The following is a 13,783-nucleotide window of genomic DNA, read 5'->3' as shown; positions in this document are numbered from 1 at the left end:
AAAAGTGGACCACTTTTATTATATCGGGCGTCCGCAAAAAGTATACCACTGTCTTTTTATAGAAATGGTCTCACCATCCACTTTAATCTTTTATCCTTACAAACATTTTTTATTTACAAAAAAATCACCCCAAATTCAATCTCAACCACACATCTCATACAATGGTGGGACCATTTCTCCACTACATCAAAATTATTACCAATTTTATTAAATCTCGTGCCCAGCCAAAGGGTCTACTTTTGGCGGACGGAAGGAGTAATATCTAATAAGGTTGATAATCGAAACAACAGATAATCGAACAAGTCTCAAATTTTATACTTCCTCCGTCCTAATATTTATGGTTTGTTTTTTTGTTTAAGTTGTCTTAATATTCATGATCTATTTCTATTTTAGGTAATAATTAGGGTTTGCTTAGCATTCACTTAATCCACCTGTCACTTTGCACACTCGCTCTCTCTCCTCTACCGCCTCCCTTCTCATCCACTGTTCTCGTCTCTCCTCCATTGTCTTCTCTCTCATTCACCGCTCTCTTCCTACATGCTTCTCGTTGTCGGCCGCTTCCCATCTCTACTGTTCTTGGTGCCTCTCTTTTTCTCCAATGTATCGCTTGCCTCCACCCTAGCTAGAAATTAGGGCTCACCGGACTCGTTGCCTCTAATTTCACCGGATGAGCCTTTCAAAATTTCTCTCTACTTTTAATTTTGTTGAAAGATTTCTATCTTGTACTTTTCTGCATTTCATCCCTCGTCTATGTTAATTTCTCTCAACTAGTGTGTTTTTAGTTTTGTTGAAAGACTTATTTTTTTTTAATTGTCATTTTCGTTTTTGGGTCTCTTTATTACGAGAATTGTTGGTTGTTTGAATGATGGTGTGTAGGATGGAGGGAGACGACTAGTACAAACGAAGGGGAGGTGGTGGCGCCGGCCTCGCCAGTGTTGAGTGTTGAGAGCGGCAACGGCAACATAATATTGAAGGAAGAGAGGGTTCCTTTATTAACAATATTTAAAATAAATTAATAATGGCACTAAACATGTGTGTCATATAATTTTTCGTTTAATATAACTCCCCTTAATACATATGTCGAAAATAAACGGGCCATGAATATTGAAAGGATTGAATACTATCCAGTTCGGTCTTTAAAGTTGGTCTTGGATCAAGTAATACCATACTAGTTTCTCTTATTTTATTTTTTGTGTTGTACATATTTCATGTTTCTATTCGTCTCTGCTTTTGTTCATCTAATAAGAGTGTTTGCAAGTTAGTTTTAGGGTGAGTTTTTGATGTAGCCCATTTCATAACTTAAATAAGTTTAAAATCCACATCCATAAAACTATGAGTTTCATAGCCATTTTCTAATGAAAAGACAAAGATGACCTTTGTGGGTCCCATCTTTAAAGGAATGAGGCAGTTGGGAGAATTAAAAACTGACAAGTCTTCATTCTTTAATTTAAACCTTGGTCCCACAATTTCAACCCTTTCCCCTCCCCATCGTTTTCAAATAATTCACCCTCATTTCTTCACCTTCAAATTTTGAATTTTTACTGCTGTTTCCCGTCAAACCACCCTAAACTTGTGCCACCATGACTATGGCAAAATCTGACTGTGACTACGAGGCAAATGAGGATGAAGAGCTCGAAGAAGAAGATGAGGAGGTGCAAGCCACTGACGACGTGGTTACAGGAGATTCTCCGCCGACGCAAGGTCGTCAGAAACGCCGACACGAACCGCCGTCCACTGACCAATATTTAGAACTGCCACTCCCTCCGGTTAGTACCATTTTAATTTTTCAAAATATTTTGAGTTCCATGTGTACTGTGTGAATTCGTTCCTGTGAATTTTTTGGGTTTTTTCTCTGTAAGCACGATTGCACAATTAGACGATAGATTTTTACACGGTAGACTTGTGCACTGTAGATTTGTACACGGTAGATTTGTACACGGTAGATGTATACACTATTATTTGTACACGGGATACATTGTTCTGCGTTTGTTACTTAATGTAGTTGGTTAATTTATATACCTCAATTAATTAATTCTTTTTTGCTAAAAATGTCATACTTTTGTTGTAGAATGATTAAAATCTGAATTAGGTTTATATTTTGCAAACCCCAACTAAGATTCTATGTCATTTTCTTTTATGGCAGGCTCGTTACACATGGGTGCGCCCATTTATGCAACAGTTTCCTAGACGCATTAACCACTACGTCCGCATGAACGTATTGATGGAGATCTACACATGCTTGACACAAGTTCGTTGTCTGGACGCATTTAGAGTCAGATGCTTTGGTCATCTACTTGGTCTTAGGAGAGGTGATAGCGCGAATTCAACACTACACTATCTCATGTCAAGAGAGTTACAAGATGAAAGCTTTTCGATGTGGGAGAAGCATTTCGACATTGGCGGGACGGAGATACAGTTTGGTATTCGAGAATTCTGCATCATCACGCGTTTATACTTCGGCCCTGGGGACTTTGATCAAATTTGGATATTAGAAGAATAATCTGCATAAGATATCCCGCCCAGCTTGCGAGTACTTCAGTTCACCCAAAATGATTCACATAGCTGTGGCGTTTATGCTTGTGCTAGTCTTGATCGATTACTTCAATGTAAACCCCGAATTGTGAACTTGGAGAAGAAGAATAGTATTATGATCTATCGTCATAACCTTAGCCCGAGACTTTTTTCGTTGACTGAACCTTGGCTCTGATCTGTCGTCAGGGTTTGTTGAATTAGGGTTTTTCAAACTTTTGTTTTTGTATCGTGTTTGGTGAAGACAATTTAGACTTTTGTGTTTGTATCGTGTTTGAGATAACATTTTCATACTTGTAATGGTGTTTGTCTATGTTAATGGTATTTGTTGATGAATCAGGTATTTGTTCTTTTAATGGTATTAGTATTTGTTGATGAATTAGGTTTGTTCTGTTTCACAATAAAGTGTGAATCCGTTCTTTTCGTGTAACCTCATAAAGTGTGTACACTTCACTTGTATAAGCTGAATCCGTGCATACCGTGTATTGAAGAACAAAACCGTAAATATGCTTAATCTAATCATTTGCTGATATATATATATATAATATCATTTTGGACCCAACTATTATTAATATAATGATAATCTGTCTCCACAATAATTAAGTCTTAACAAATTGATTCATATATGATCAACTTAAAAACTATGTAAGTATATATGTGAAACAAGCTTAGTAAGTAATGAACTTACTAATATGACAATGAGAGATCTCAATGTCTTTGATTTAAATGAATATGTTGAATCAATTATATCTTAATTTAAACGTATTAGAATCATATATATGGTGATAACATTCACTAATAATAAATAATCACTTAAAAATGATCATTTTTCTATTATTCTCTTGCAATCCACGGTTTAAGGCATACTGTTACACGGTTAGGGTCCCCGGTTGCACGCTTAGGGCACACTTACAACACGAAACCGTGTAAAATAGAACAAATCCATAATTTTGCTTAATCTAATCATTTGCTAATATATATATAATATCATTTTCGGTCCATTATTATTAATATAATGATAATCTGTCTTCACAACATTTAAGCCTACGAATGGATTTACACATGATTAAGTTACATAAAACTATCTTAGTATATATATGAAACAAGTTTAGTAACTAACTAATAAAGACATTGAGATCTCAATGTCTTTGATGTAAATAAACATGTTGAATCAATTGTATCTTATTTTAAACGTATTAGAATTATATATATGGTGTTAACATTCACTAATAATAAATAATCAGTTAAAAATTATCATTTTTCTATTATTCCCTTACAATCCACGATTTCGGGCACACTGTTACACGGTTAGGGCCACGATAGCACGGTTGATCGGCTATCACGGTATGTCGAGCACACGATTTCCCTGATTATGGTAATAACAGTCTGCAAAAAAAATAAAATCATTCCAAATATTTTTCAAGGTAAATGACCATCAAATAAAAAAACAAAATCATTCCAAATCATTCTGAAACGTGTGTCACGTTACTTTCTATAATTTTGCTTTATAAAATTTTACTCTAATACTATAAATAAGTTCGAAAAAAACCAATATTTTTTATGTAACAAATGGAATAAAGCAGAATTTAAAAGATATTACCTTGTCCATCGTGTACTTATGAATATAACCGTAGACGTTAGCCCTGTAATCAAGAACCCTAAAACGTATGTCACATTGCTTTATATAATTTTGCTTTATAAAATTTTACTCTAATACTATAAATAAGTAAAAAAAAAAACAACTAATAACTCATCTGGAATAAAGCGGAATGTAAAAGATACAATCGTATCCATCATGTGCTTATGAAGACAACTGTGTACAGAATCTGTGTAACCAAGAACACACGTACGAATTTAACTATTTTCATACTTTAGGTACTGTTATTCGCCCAAAAAATGATCCCAATCACGAAATTAATATTCCTTATGCATAAAATTATAATTATAATATCTCTAATCTAAAAAAACAAATCGTGTACACCGTGACCGATAAACCGTGTAGTTAAAAACACGTATAAAATTTAACAATTTTCATACCTTATGTATTGTTCTTCAATCCTCAACTTCAGATTCAAGTTTTATCTTGATTTTACAAACCGTGGATGAATCAATAATCTAAATGCAGGGAATATTTCTGATGCACACACATGGGTTTCTCACTTTAATGTTTTTGAAAGATTTATGTTTCAACAACTTTAAAGTGAAATGAAGTTCAAAACTTTAAGTTATTTTATGTGAAATGTACTTCCCAGTAAATGAAGCAAATGTTTGTTTGTGAGATTTGATTTCATTCATAAATGCATCTGATTTTCTTTGATTTTTTTTTTATTGAGGTTCTCCTCGATTTCTTTCAGCAGGCAGGAGGTTTGTGTTTGTATGATTTTATCATTTGTTTTTATTTTCAGCAAGTCAACGAATCTTGCATAGAAAGAAACAAGAAAAGATAAGTCACCATCACCACTTTTAAGGACATCTTTGTCTTTTCATTAGAAAATAGCTATGAAACTCATAGTTTTATGAATGTGAATTTTAAACTTATTTAAGTTATGAAAATGGCTCTTTGTAGGTATTGTCACTTAATTTTAATATTCGTAGATGAAACACTAACACACTCGTATTTGCGAGACAAATGAGCGTGCACAAGGCTGTTTAAATTTTCAAGTGAACATAGTAAAATAAACTAGGTAAAATTCATTTTCTAACCTATAAATAGTGCGACAAAAAAAAGTTAAATACATTAAAAAATCGATTAATTTAAAAAAAATGTTCAATTTTTTTTTGAAAAATAGCTAGTTTTAATGTTTTTTTTCACATTGTAGTTTTTTTTTATAATTTTTTTATTTTTCTTTTGAAAAAATTTGTACTTAAAAAATAAAAAAAAATATTTTTTTTATTAAAAAACTATTGTGTGGAGAAAATAATAAAATTAACTATTTTTTTTAACCAAATTTTTTACTGTGAGGCAAGAATGTGTACACGTGGAAGCAAATACCTTTATATATATAATAAATCATAAAACGTGCAGAACTTGCTACACATGATCAACTACATGTGCTACAAATTTATATTAACCGCCAAAAAGAGTGAAAATCAGTCATAAATTGCTGTTGAAAATAGTCTCTACTTGGTGCTTAAAAACTGAATCAATGCCTTGCAAGATGCAGCAGAGGTGGAGGGATAACCAGCCTCAAAGATGCCTCTCAACCCCATTGCTCGATCTCCAACTCCTCCATCATCCATCACCGCCTTAATCCCTCCCATCACATCATTCTTCTTCACCATTATTGATTTCTCATCACTAACCTCAACCTTGTGCCCAACCTTGAGATACTCCGCCACCATGTTGGCATCATAAAACTGGTCTCCCCTGATCGGCCACCCCAAGATCGGCACGCCACAGCAGATGGCCTCCACCGTCGAATTCCACCCGCAGTGCGACAGAAACCCTCCCGTCGACGGGTGGCTCAGTATCGACAGCTGCGGCGCCCACCCCTTTATGATCAGCCCTCTATTCCCAACTCTCTCCTCCAACCCATGCGGCAGATACCCTGCTTCTTCTTCTTCTTCATCCTCTTCTTCAGATGAGTCTTTCCCGCCAAACATGTTGGCGGGCGGGCCGGGCTTCCCGGCTCCGGGTTGGATGACCCATATGAACGACTTCTCCGTCTCCGCCAGCGCCTCCGCCAGCTCATCATACTCCTCCACGGATGGCCCCACCTCGCTACCGAACGACACGTAGATGACCGAGCCACGTGGCTTCGAATCCAGCCATTGGATCACCTCCTCTTCCGTGTAGTTCGTATCGCGGCCCGGCCTGCTGCTATCGCGAACGACCGACCCGATCGATTTCCAGAACGAATCCGGCAGCAACGGGCCCACGCCGAAAACGGGCTTCTCGACCTGGCTTGTGAGGAATTTGAGAAACGGAGCTTCGAGATCATCACAGGTGTTGATTATTAAAGCGGCAGAGTCTTCGGTCTGATCCATCCAACGGGCGAGCGGGCCTGATTTGGGCGGGCCTAGGTTCGGGCCGAGATTGAGGCGTCCGGGCCTCTCGCCTCGATCCTTGCGGCGGCGATCCCGCCTTTTGATGTCCAAATCGGTCATGGCTATGCCGTGGGGCAGGCCGGGTAGTGCAGGTTGAGGTTTGGATGCGGCATACTCCATGGCAGTTGCGCAGGCGCCGGAGGTGAAGAAGGAGACGATGGGTATGTTGGCCTTGATGAAGATAGGTTTGAGCCGGATCATCAAGACGTCAACCACCACGAATGCGGGCCGAACATTCTGGTACCTTCCGGAGAGGAAAGACTGGATCCCGTGGCCCAGGTCGTGGTGGTCGATTTGGATGACTTCGACGGAGGGGTGGTGATGGAGATCGGAAGAGATGGAGGAGGAGAGATGAGAAGGGATGATGAAGATGGATTTGTGGTTGTGGGAAGACAAGCGTTTGCAGAGCTCAGCACATGGAAAGAGATGGCCCTGGCCGAAAAATGGGACTACCAAGATATCTGTTGCAGCTCCCATTTCTTGCTTTCCCTATTTCTGGATTGCTATATATATATGTGTGTGTGTGTGTGTGTGTGTCTGTGGGGGCAAAGGGGAAGTGTAGAAGAATTGTTATAGTGGGAGAAGGGACTGATATAGATGAAGAGTGAGACGGAAAGGAAGAAGCGGCCGTATTTGTCAACGGTCATGTCGGTATAGATAAACAAGAAAATAAAAGAAAAAAGAAAGGGTAAAGCAGTAATAAATAAATAAGGCGTCAGTGAGCAGTTTGCACTTTTTCTTTTGCACTACTCAAATCATCATCTAAAAAAAAAACCCAAAGAAATCATATGCTAAAAAACCAAACCAAAGAAATCACTACACTTTCTACACTTGTCCGACCCAACTCAACTCAACTTTTTAATAAAATATTTATTTCTCTTTCATCTATCGACACAACTCACAACCTAATATTCCATCCGTTCCGCTAAAAGCGACCACATTTATTTCGGCACGGAGATTAAGAAGGAGATTGTTATGTTTTAATTGAGTGTGACCCACCAAAATTAGCGAGTAATTTTTAGAAAGTGGCCTACAATTATTGACCAAATTAGTGAGTAATTTTGGCATTTTTAGAAAGTGACCTACAATTGTTGATCAAATTAGCGAATAATTGTTGACTTAATTAAAGTAAACTTTTGTCATTTTTAGAAAGTAGCCACTTTTAATGGGACACCCAAAAAGGAAATGTTGCCACTTTTAGCGGGACGGAGGGAGTATAATTTTTTACTCTCAATGTTGACACCAACCCAACCTACCCTACATATTTTTTTCTTTTCACTTTATTTTTAACTAGTACACTCGCCCGTGCGATGCACGGCGAACATAGCTTTGCATCAAAATTAAACGATGTAGTGTGTGCATCGGCTAAGTGATTAGAAGTTAATGTCTAAAACCGAAGGTCTTGGGTTCGAGCCCCTGTGGCGCGGCCTTTAAATTTCTTTATTTAATCATGTTAATTTATCAAAAAAATAAATAAATGATGTATCAAATAAATATTAAATATAGTTAGAATATAAGTAAATGTAAATTATTTTTTGTTAAAGAATAAAATAATCTACATCAATTACAAAGTAAAGATCCTTAATTTTATTTTGTAATTTTCAAAAGTATCATTTTTAATTTTCCACCTATTTAATGGAAAACTTTTTTTTCTTCCCTAAAATTATAGAATAAACACATCATTCAAATTAAAAGAAACGAAGAAATAATAATAAAAAAGTATTCACATCACAATATATATTTTTAAAACATGAGCTAATCATGCATAAAATTATTTTTTCTAAGTTAGCTCATTACCTATGTCATCTGACTCATCTTATTAGAAAAGCTTCAATTGATCAGTAGGAAAATAAATTATATTATTAGAATTTTTTAGAATACTAATAAAAGAATTGAATAATTATTTGATGCCAAAAAACAAATCCCAATAAAAATGAAATATATCATTTTGCTTTAGCTTTCTCCTTCAAACATACTTATTTAAATACATTTCTAAAATCAATTTTTTGCTAAAAAGGTATAATTTCAAAGTTTATAAAATGTTATTGATTATAATTTTGAACATGGTATATAAACGTAAATTTATAATTATTTGTAAACTATTTAAATTATCTTATAATGGCAATTGGCATCACACATCATTATTATTATATAGTAATTAAATACCTTCATTCACAATCTTAATATTAATATATATATATATATATATATCTAATCAAATTTGTTGCAGCAAAAAGAGTTTCTATCTATTACTTTGATTTCTTGTATTACTTCTTGTCATTTTCTCTCATCAGCTTCATTCATCTCACTTTCTCTCAATTTAATACTTTGATTCTTAATTTATTTAGTTAGATGCTAATTTTAAACGTAAATGACATTGTTTTAATATGCCCAAATTAACATTGTATTATTAATCGACAAATATGGTACGTAGGATTTCATATAGTATTTCAGCACAAAATTTGACCAAAAAAATAAGCGAGTATGCAAAATAACAAAATATATAATAATTGGATAATTTTAATATATATTTCAAAATTGATGTGCAAAGGACACTAAATTTATACACAATAGGAAATCAAAGAGAAAAAGTAAACACTTGTTTAGTATTAAGGAGATGTGATATTTCCACAAAAGAATTAAAGGTGTCTTTATATTATGTTTAATAAAATAATCCAACATATAAATATAATGTTTCAATTATATTTATTTATTTATTTTTATCAAAAGAGAAGAGAGTGAAAACAAAATTTTGTAGTAGAGAATGAGAGAGAAAAAATATTAATAATGACGACGATTTTAAAACAACCATGTAAATAAGAAAAGACAAAATATAAAAAATTGATAATAAAAAAAGAGGAGAGAGAAAAAATAAACATCTTAAAATTTTAAAGTATAATAATTTATTTGTTTTAAATTCATATTTGATAATTTTTATAAGATATATATATTGAATAATTTTTATAAATAAAATTTGATTTTTTTTAAATCACAAAAATATGAGAGAGAGAGAGAGAGAGAGAGAGAGAGAGAGAGAGAGAGAGAGAGAGAGAGTGTATATAGAAAAGTGAAAGAAACCGTGTGATGAAAGAGGATAGAGGAGAAAGGAGAAAGAAAATATATGGGATTTGTTGAGTATTTTATAGAATTTGTTGAGTTTTGTAAATACCCTTAATATGATTCTTTAATTGTCATTTTGCCACAAACTGTGTTTTCATATAATAAATAGATTATCTAATATCTAAAATACAATATAAATTAACATTAAATATTTATTTATTATATTTGACAAAATAAAATATATATATATATATATATATTTATATATTAATTTGTAATCATATTATAATTAAACATTGTCATATATTATAATTGATACTTAACTCAATCACAAGTGAAAATTATAAGAATTAAACACATAACTGAAATTAAATAAATCAAAGTACAATACGTGAAACTTAAAAATACAACTAGAAAATGCAAATTACATATTTAATTGTCAGTGCCAAACTTTTCCCATATGTGCTCAATCAAATCATCTTGAAGAGTCCTACGAGCTTCTCTATTGCGAAGTTGATCTCTATTAGTCATATAAGCAGACAAGCTCGTAATACGTTCAGTAGAATAGCGAAAATGTTAGCCATCTTCTGTTTGTACCCTTGTAGGTGTATCCATAAAAAATTATGTTGGATCATAATAATTTTGGTAGATATCTCGTTCATCCTCTACTATCATATTATGCATGATGATACAAACCATCATAATTTTTCCCATCAAAACTTTGTCTCAAATAAGACATGGGCGTCGTAGAAATACAAATTGAGCTTGTAGAACTCCAAATGCTCGCTCAACATCTTTTCGGATAGACTCTTGGTGTTGAGCGAACAACTTGAGTTTGCGGATCTGTGGGGAAGTAATTGACTTGACAAATATAGCCCATGAAGGGTATATACCATCGGTCAAATAACATGCCCTATCATAATGACGACCATTCACTACGTAGTTAACCTTTGGTGCTCGACTTTCTAAGACATCATTGAAAACAGGAGATCGATGGAGTACATTAATATCAGTGCACGAACCTGGTGTTCCAAAGAACGCATGTCATATCCACAAGTCGTATGATGCAACAGCTTCCAAAATGATCATTGGTTTTCCACTTCTCCCTGTATATTGTCCGGCCCATGCATTAGGACAATTTTTCCACTTCCAATGCATGCAGTCAATACTGCCAATCATGCCCGAAAAACCATATTTTTCTCCGACATAAAGTAATCTTGCCAAATCTTGTTCATTACGCCTTCTGAGGTACGTATCACCGAAGTAGAAAATAACACCTTCTACAAAATGTACTAAAGTTTCTGTTGTTACAGATGAGCTCATTCGTAGATACTCATCGACAACATCGGATGATGTCCCATACGCCAATACCCTCATTATTGCAGTACACTTTTGCAAGGCCGAAAGACCTAGTCTGCCAGTAGCATCACATCTCTGTTGAAAAAACTCATCATTAGCAGATGCAGCCTCCACTATTCGAAGAAATAGCATTTGCTGCATGCGAAATCGGCGTAGGAAAACCTCTGGAGGATACGTCGGGCTGGTACCAAAATAGTCGTTGATTAAACGCTCTGCACCAAGCTCACGTTTCCTATCACAATATCTCCCCCTAGCTGTTGGAATTTGATGTCCTACAAACAAATTAGTATTGGTAAGGATCATATTCTCAATGATATTATCAAATTGACGATTTTGTTGATAAACTCGTTCTTCCCATTCATCGAATTCATTGGAATGGGAAACATTGGAACTTGAGTTTGAATCAAGTGAAGAGTTATCATTGACATACATTCTTTTAAGTGAAATAGGAAAACGATAGAGTAAAAGCTATATATGAGCAAAGAGTCAGGATTTTCTATAATATTGAGATGTGTTTCATCCGGCATTTATAGAATGATATAAAACAAGTCCATTGAAATGACATGTGAATTGGACAAGTGCATTGGAAATGATATAAAACAAGTGCATTAATGGAAATGACATGTGAATTGGACAAAAGCTATAGCTAGATTTGAATTGATACGGTTGCATGTGATTTAGCCTAAGAAAAATGACATATGCAGGCATTGGAAATAATGTTGTGTCAGTATTAGACAAATGCATGTGAATTGGACAAATGCATGTGAATTGGACAAATGCTATGTCAGAATTGGATAAATGCTTTGGGAAGCTAAACGGATCCAATGCTATTCAACTTTAGATGAAATACACTTCTTCATTAATTAAATATAAAACAAGTACATAACACAATTTGCCAAAATTAAAATCACACAAATAGAAAGCATATAAACTAAAAGCACACAAACAGAAAGTACATAGACTAAAATTATATAGAAATTGCATGATTAAAATACATTCACTCTCCAAACACAATCTTAGTTAGTTGACGTTTCATCTCTTTGTCCACCGGAGATAAGTGATCTTTCACCAACAATTGAAGCAACATTTTTTCTTTCACCTTCATTGCGTTTCTTTGCAACTTTCCGTGCTCTAGTTCGATTCGAGTCTTTATTAACTCAGCTTCGGCATCTCTAGTGAGTTTCATTGCACGAATTTCTGCAGCAACAACAGATTCATTAGTAGATTCAGATTGTGAGGCCTTACCTTTTCCTTTCCTTTTTGCCTTATCCCTGCCAATAGGACGAGTCGTGGTTGATTGTTCAGATGTTGGAGTTTCTGGATTGGAGGGGACAGAAAACCCCCTATCTTCTGAAGTCTTTGATCGTTTCGAGCTGCCACCACTTTGATGGTTATCAACATCTTCACTTGCATGAGAAAAAATTGGTGTTGTATCATAAAGATTCCACTTGGGATGTTTACTCATAACTTCATTAAATACAACTAAGTCTTGAAACTTGCTCCCACCTGCTTTGTAAATCGAATGAGCTTCTTTCTCAACATCGTTGTCGCTAATTCCACTCATTCTTCGAGCATTTGCCTCCCTGCAAGCAGCAACCCATTTGTTTGCATTTTCATTAAGACGCTTCCAGCTCACTACTAAAAATCAAAATAGGGATAACGGTTCATACATAACGGTTTTGGTCAAAAACCGTTATGTATGAGCGCACTTTTAGTGATATATAACGGTTTTACAAAATTTTGTTATGTATGTACTGTTATCCAAATGTATTTGTAACAGTATCAAATTAAGCGTTACATATTTGCGTTATCTATTAGTGATATAAATAACGGTATTATTAAACCGTTAAGTTATACGTTATCTATGAGCATCTGCTTTATAACGATTATTTTAGCGTTAAGAAAATCGTTATATATAAGTATTATTTATTTATTAATTTTATTTTTATTTATTTATGTCATTAATTCTAATATTTAAATAACTAAATACCTCCCTCAATTTCAAAATCAGAAATCTAGGGTTTCAAGTTTCACTTTGAATTTCTCTTCCTCCGGTGAATCTCGCCGCCGCCGCCGCCGCCATCGCTGCCGCCGCCGCCGCCGCCGCTGATTACTAATTTCTTAGCAACAAAAACTGCAACTAACACACGCAATTGTAGCAAATAATAAGCAATCGAGTATCGTATCCTCAGGGACTGACACAACGAAATAACTCTAGCTATCTCCTAAACAGACTATAACAGTAGACAGGCAACAGACAGTAGGAAGGTTTGATTAGAACTAAATTCAAATAACAACAAATAAAATAAGGTAAAAACTCAAATAATAAAAGACTCTGACCCTAGGGATGTACTTTTACTAATTAACTACATGCATTTAACCTATTGATTCAATTACCAATTTAATCCAACCCTGATGAGAGATCACAAAACTATTCACAAGCTTCTCTAACGAACACCTATGAAAGTAGATTAATTTACCCCCCTTCACATTCAAGACTCCAAGGAATAAATTAACTCCCAAGCGTACACAAAGAATAGCTCCCTATAGTTTCACCTATCCCATTCAAGTGTCAAGGCTACTACTATAACATGCATTCCTGAATCGGCTGAACAATTATCGCATTCAAGACTCAAACTGAACAGCTAACATGTAAATTATTGGCCAAATAATTCACAAGAAATTAAGCACCAGGAATCATGAATCACAAGTTGGAAGACAAATTGATATCAATAAATCATACACACATAATTAATCAGCTATGTACAAACCCTAGGTTCAGATTAAC

General features: G+C 34.6%; 3 protein-coding genes across 3 annotated transcripts; all 3 read right to left on the bottom strand.

Annotated features, from left to right (window-relative positions):
- Positions 1 to 5,502: 5,502 nt before the first annotated feature.
- Positions 5,503 to 7,235, bottom strand: LOC130987051 (UDP-glycosyltransferase 73B5-like). Its single transcript, XM_057910607.1, has one exon. The coding sequence runs from the start codon at positions 7,051 to 7,053 to the stop codon at positions 5,650 to 5,652; it is 1,404 nt and encodes a 467-aa protein (XP_057766590.1). The 5' UTR covers positions 7,054 to 7,235; the 3' UTR covers positions 5,503 to 5,649.
- Positions 7,236 to 10,680: 3,445 nt separating this feature from the next.
- Positions 10,681 to 11,427, bottom strand: LOC131026034 (uncharacterized). The gene has a single exon (XM_057955811.1). It carries the CDS (start codon positions 11,425 to 11,427, stop codon positions 10,681 to 10,683), a length of 747 nt encoding a protein of 248 aa, XP_057811794.1.
- Positions 11,428 to 11,992: 565 nt separating this feature from the next.
- Positions 11,993 to 12,559, bottom strand: LOC131026033 (uncharacterized). The gene has a single exon (XM_057955810.1). The coding sequence runs from the start codon at positions 12,557 to 12,559 to the stop codon at positions 11,993 to 11,995; it is 567 nt and encodes a 188-aa protein (XP_057811793.1).
- Between the last annotated feature and the right edge of the window lie 1,224 nt (positions 12,560 to 13,783).

This window comes from Salvia miltiorrhiza, chromosome 5 (genome assembly GCF_028751815.1).
Source record: "Salvia miltiorrhiza cultivar Shanhuang (shh) chromosome 5, IMPLAD_Smil_shh, whole genome shotgun sequence".
Classification (NCBI taxonomy): Eukaryota; Viridiplantae; Streptophyta; class Magnoliopsida; order Lamiales; family Lamiaceae; genus Salvia; species Salvia miltiorrhiza.
This window is presented reverse-complemented; position numbering and strand designations above follow the sequence as displayed.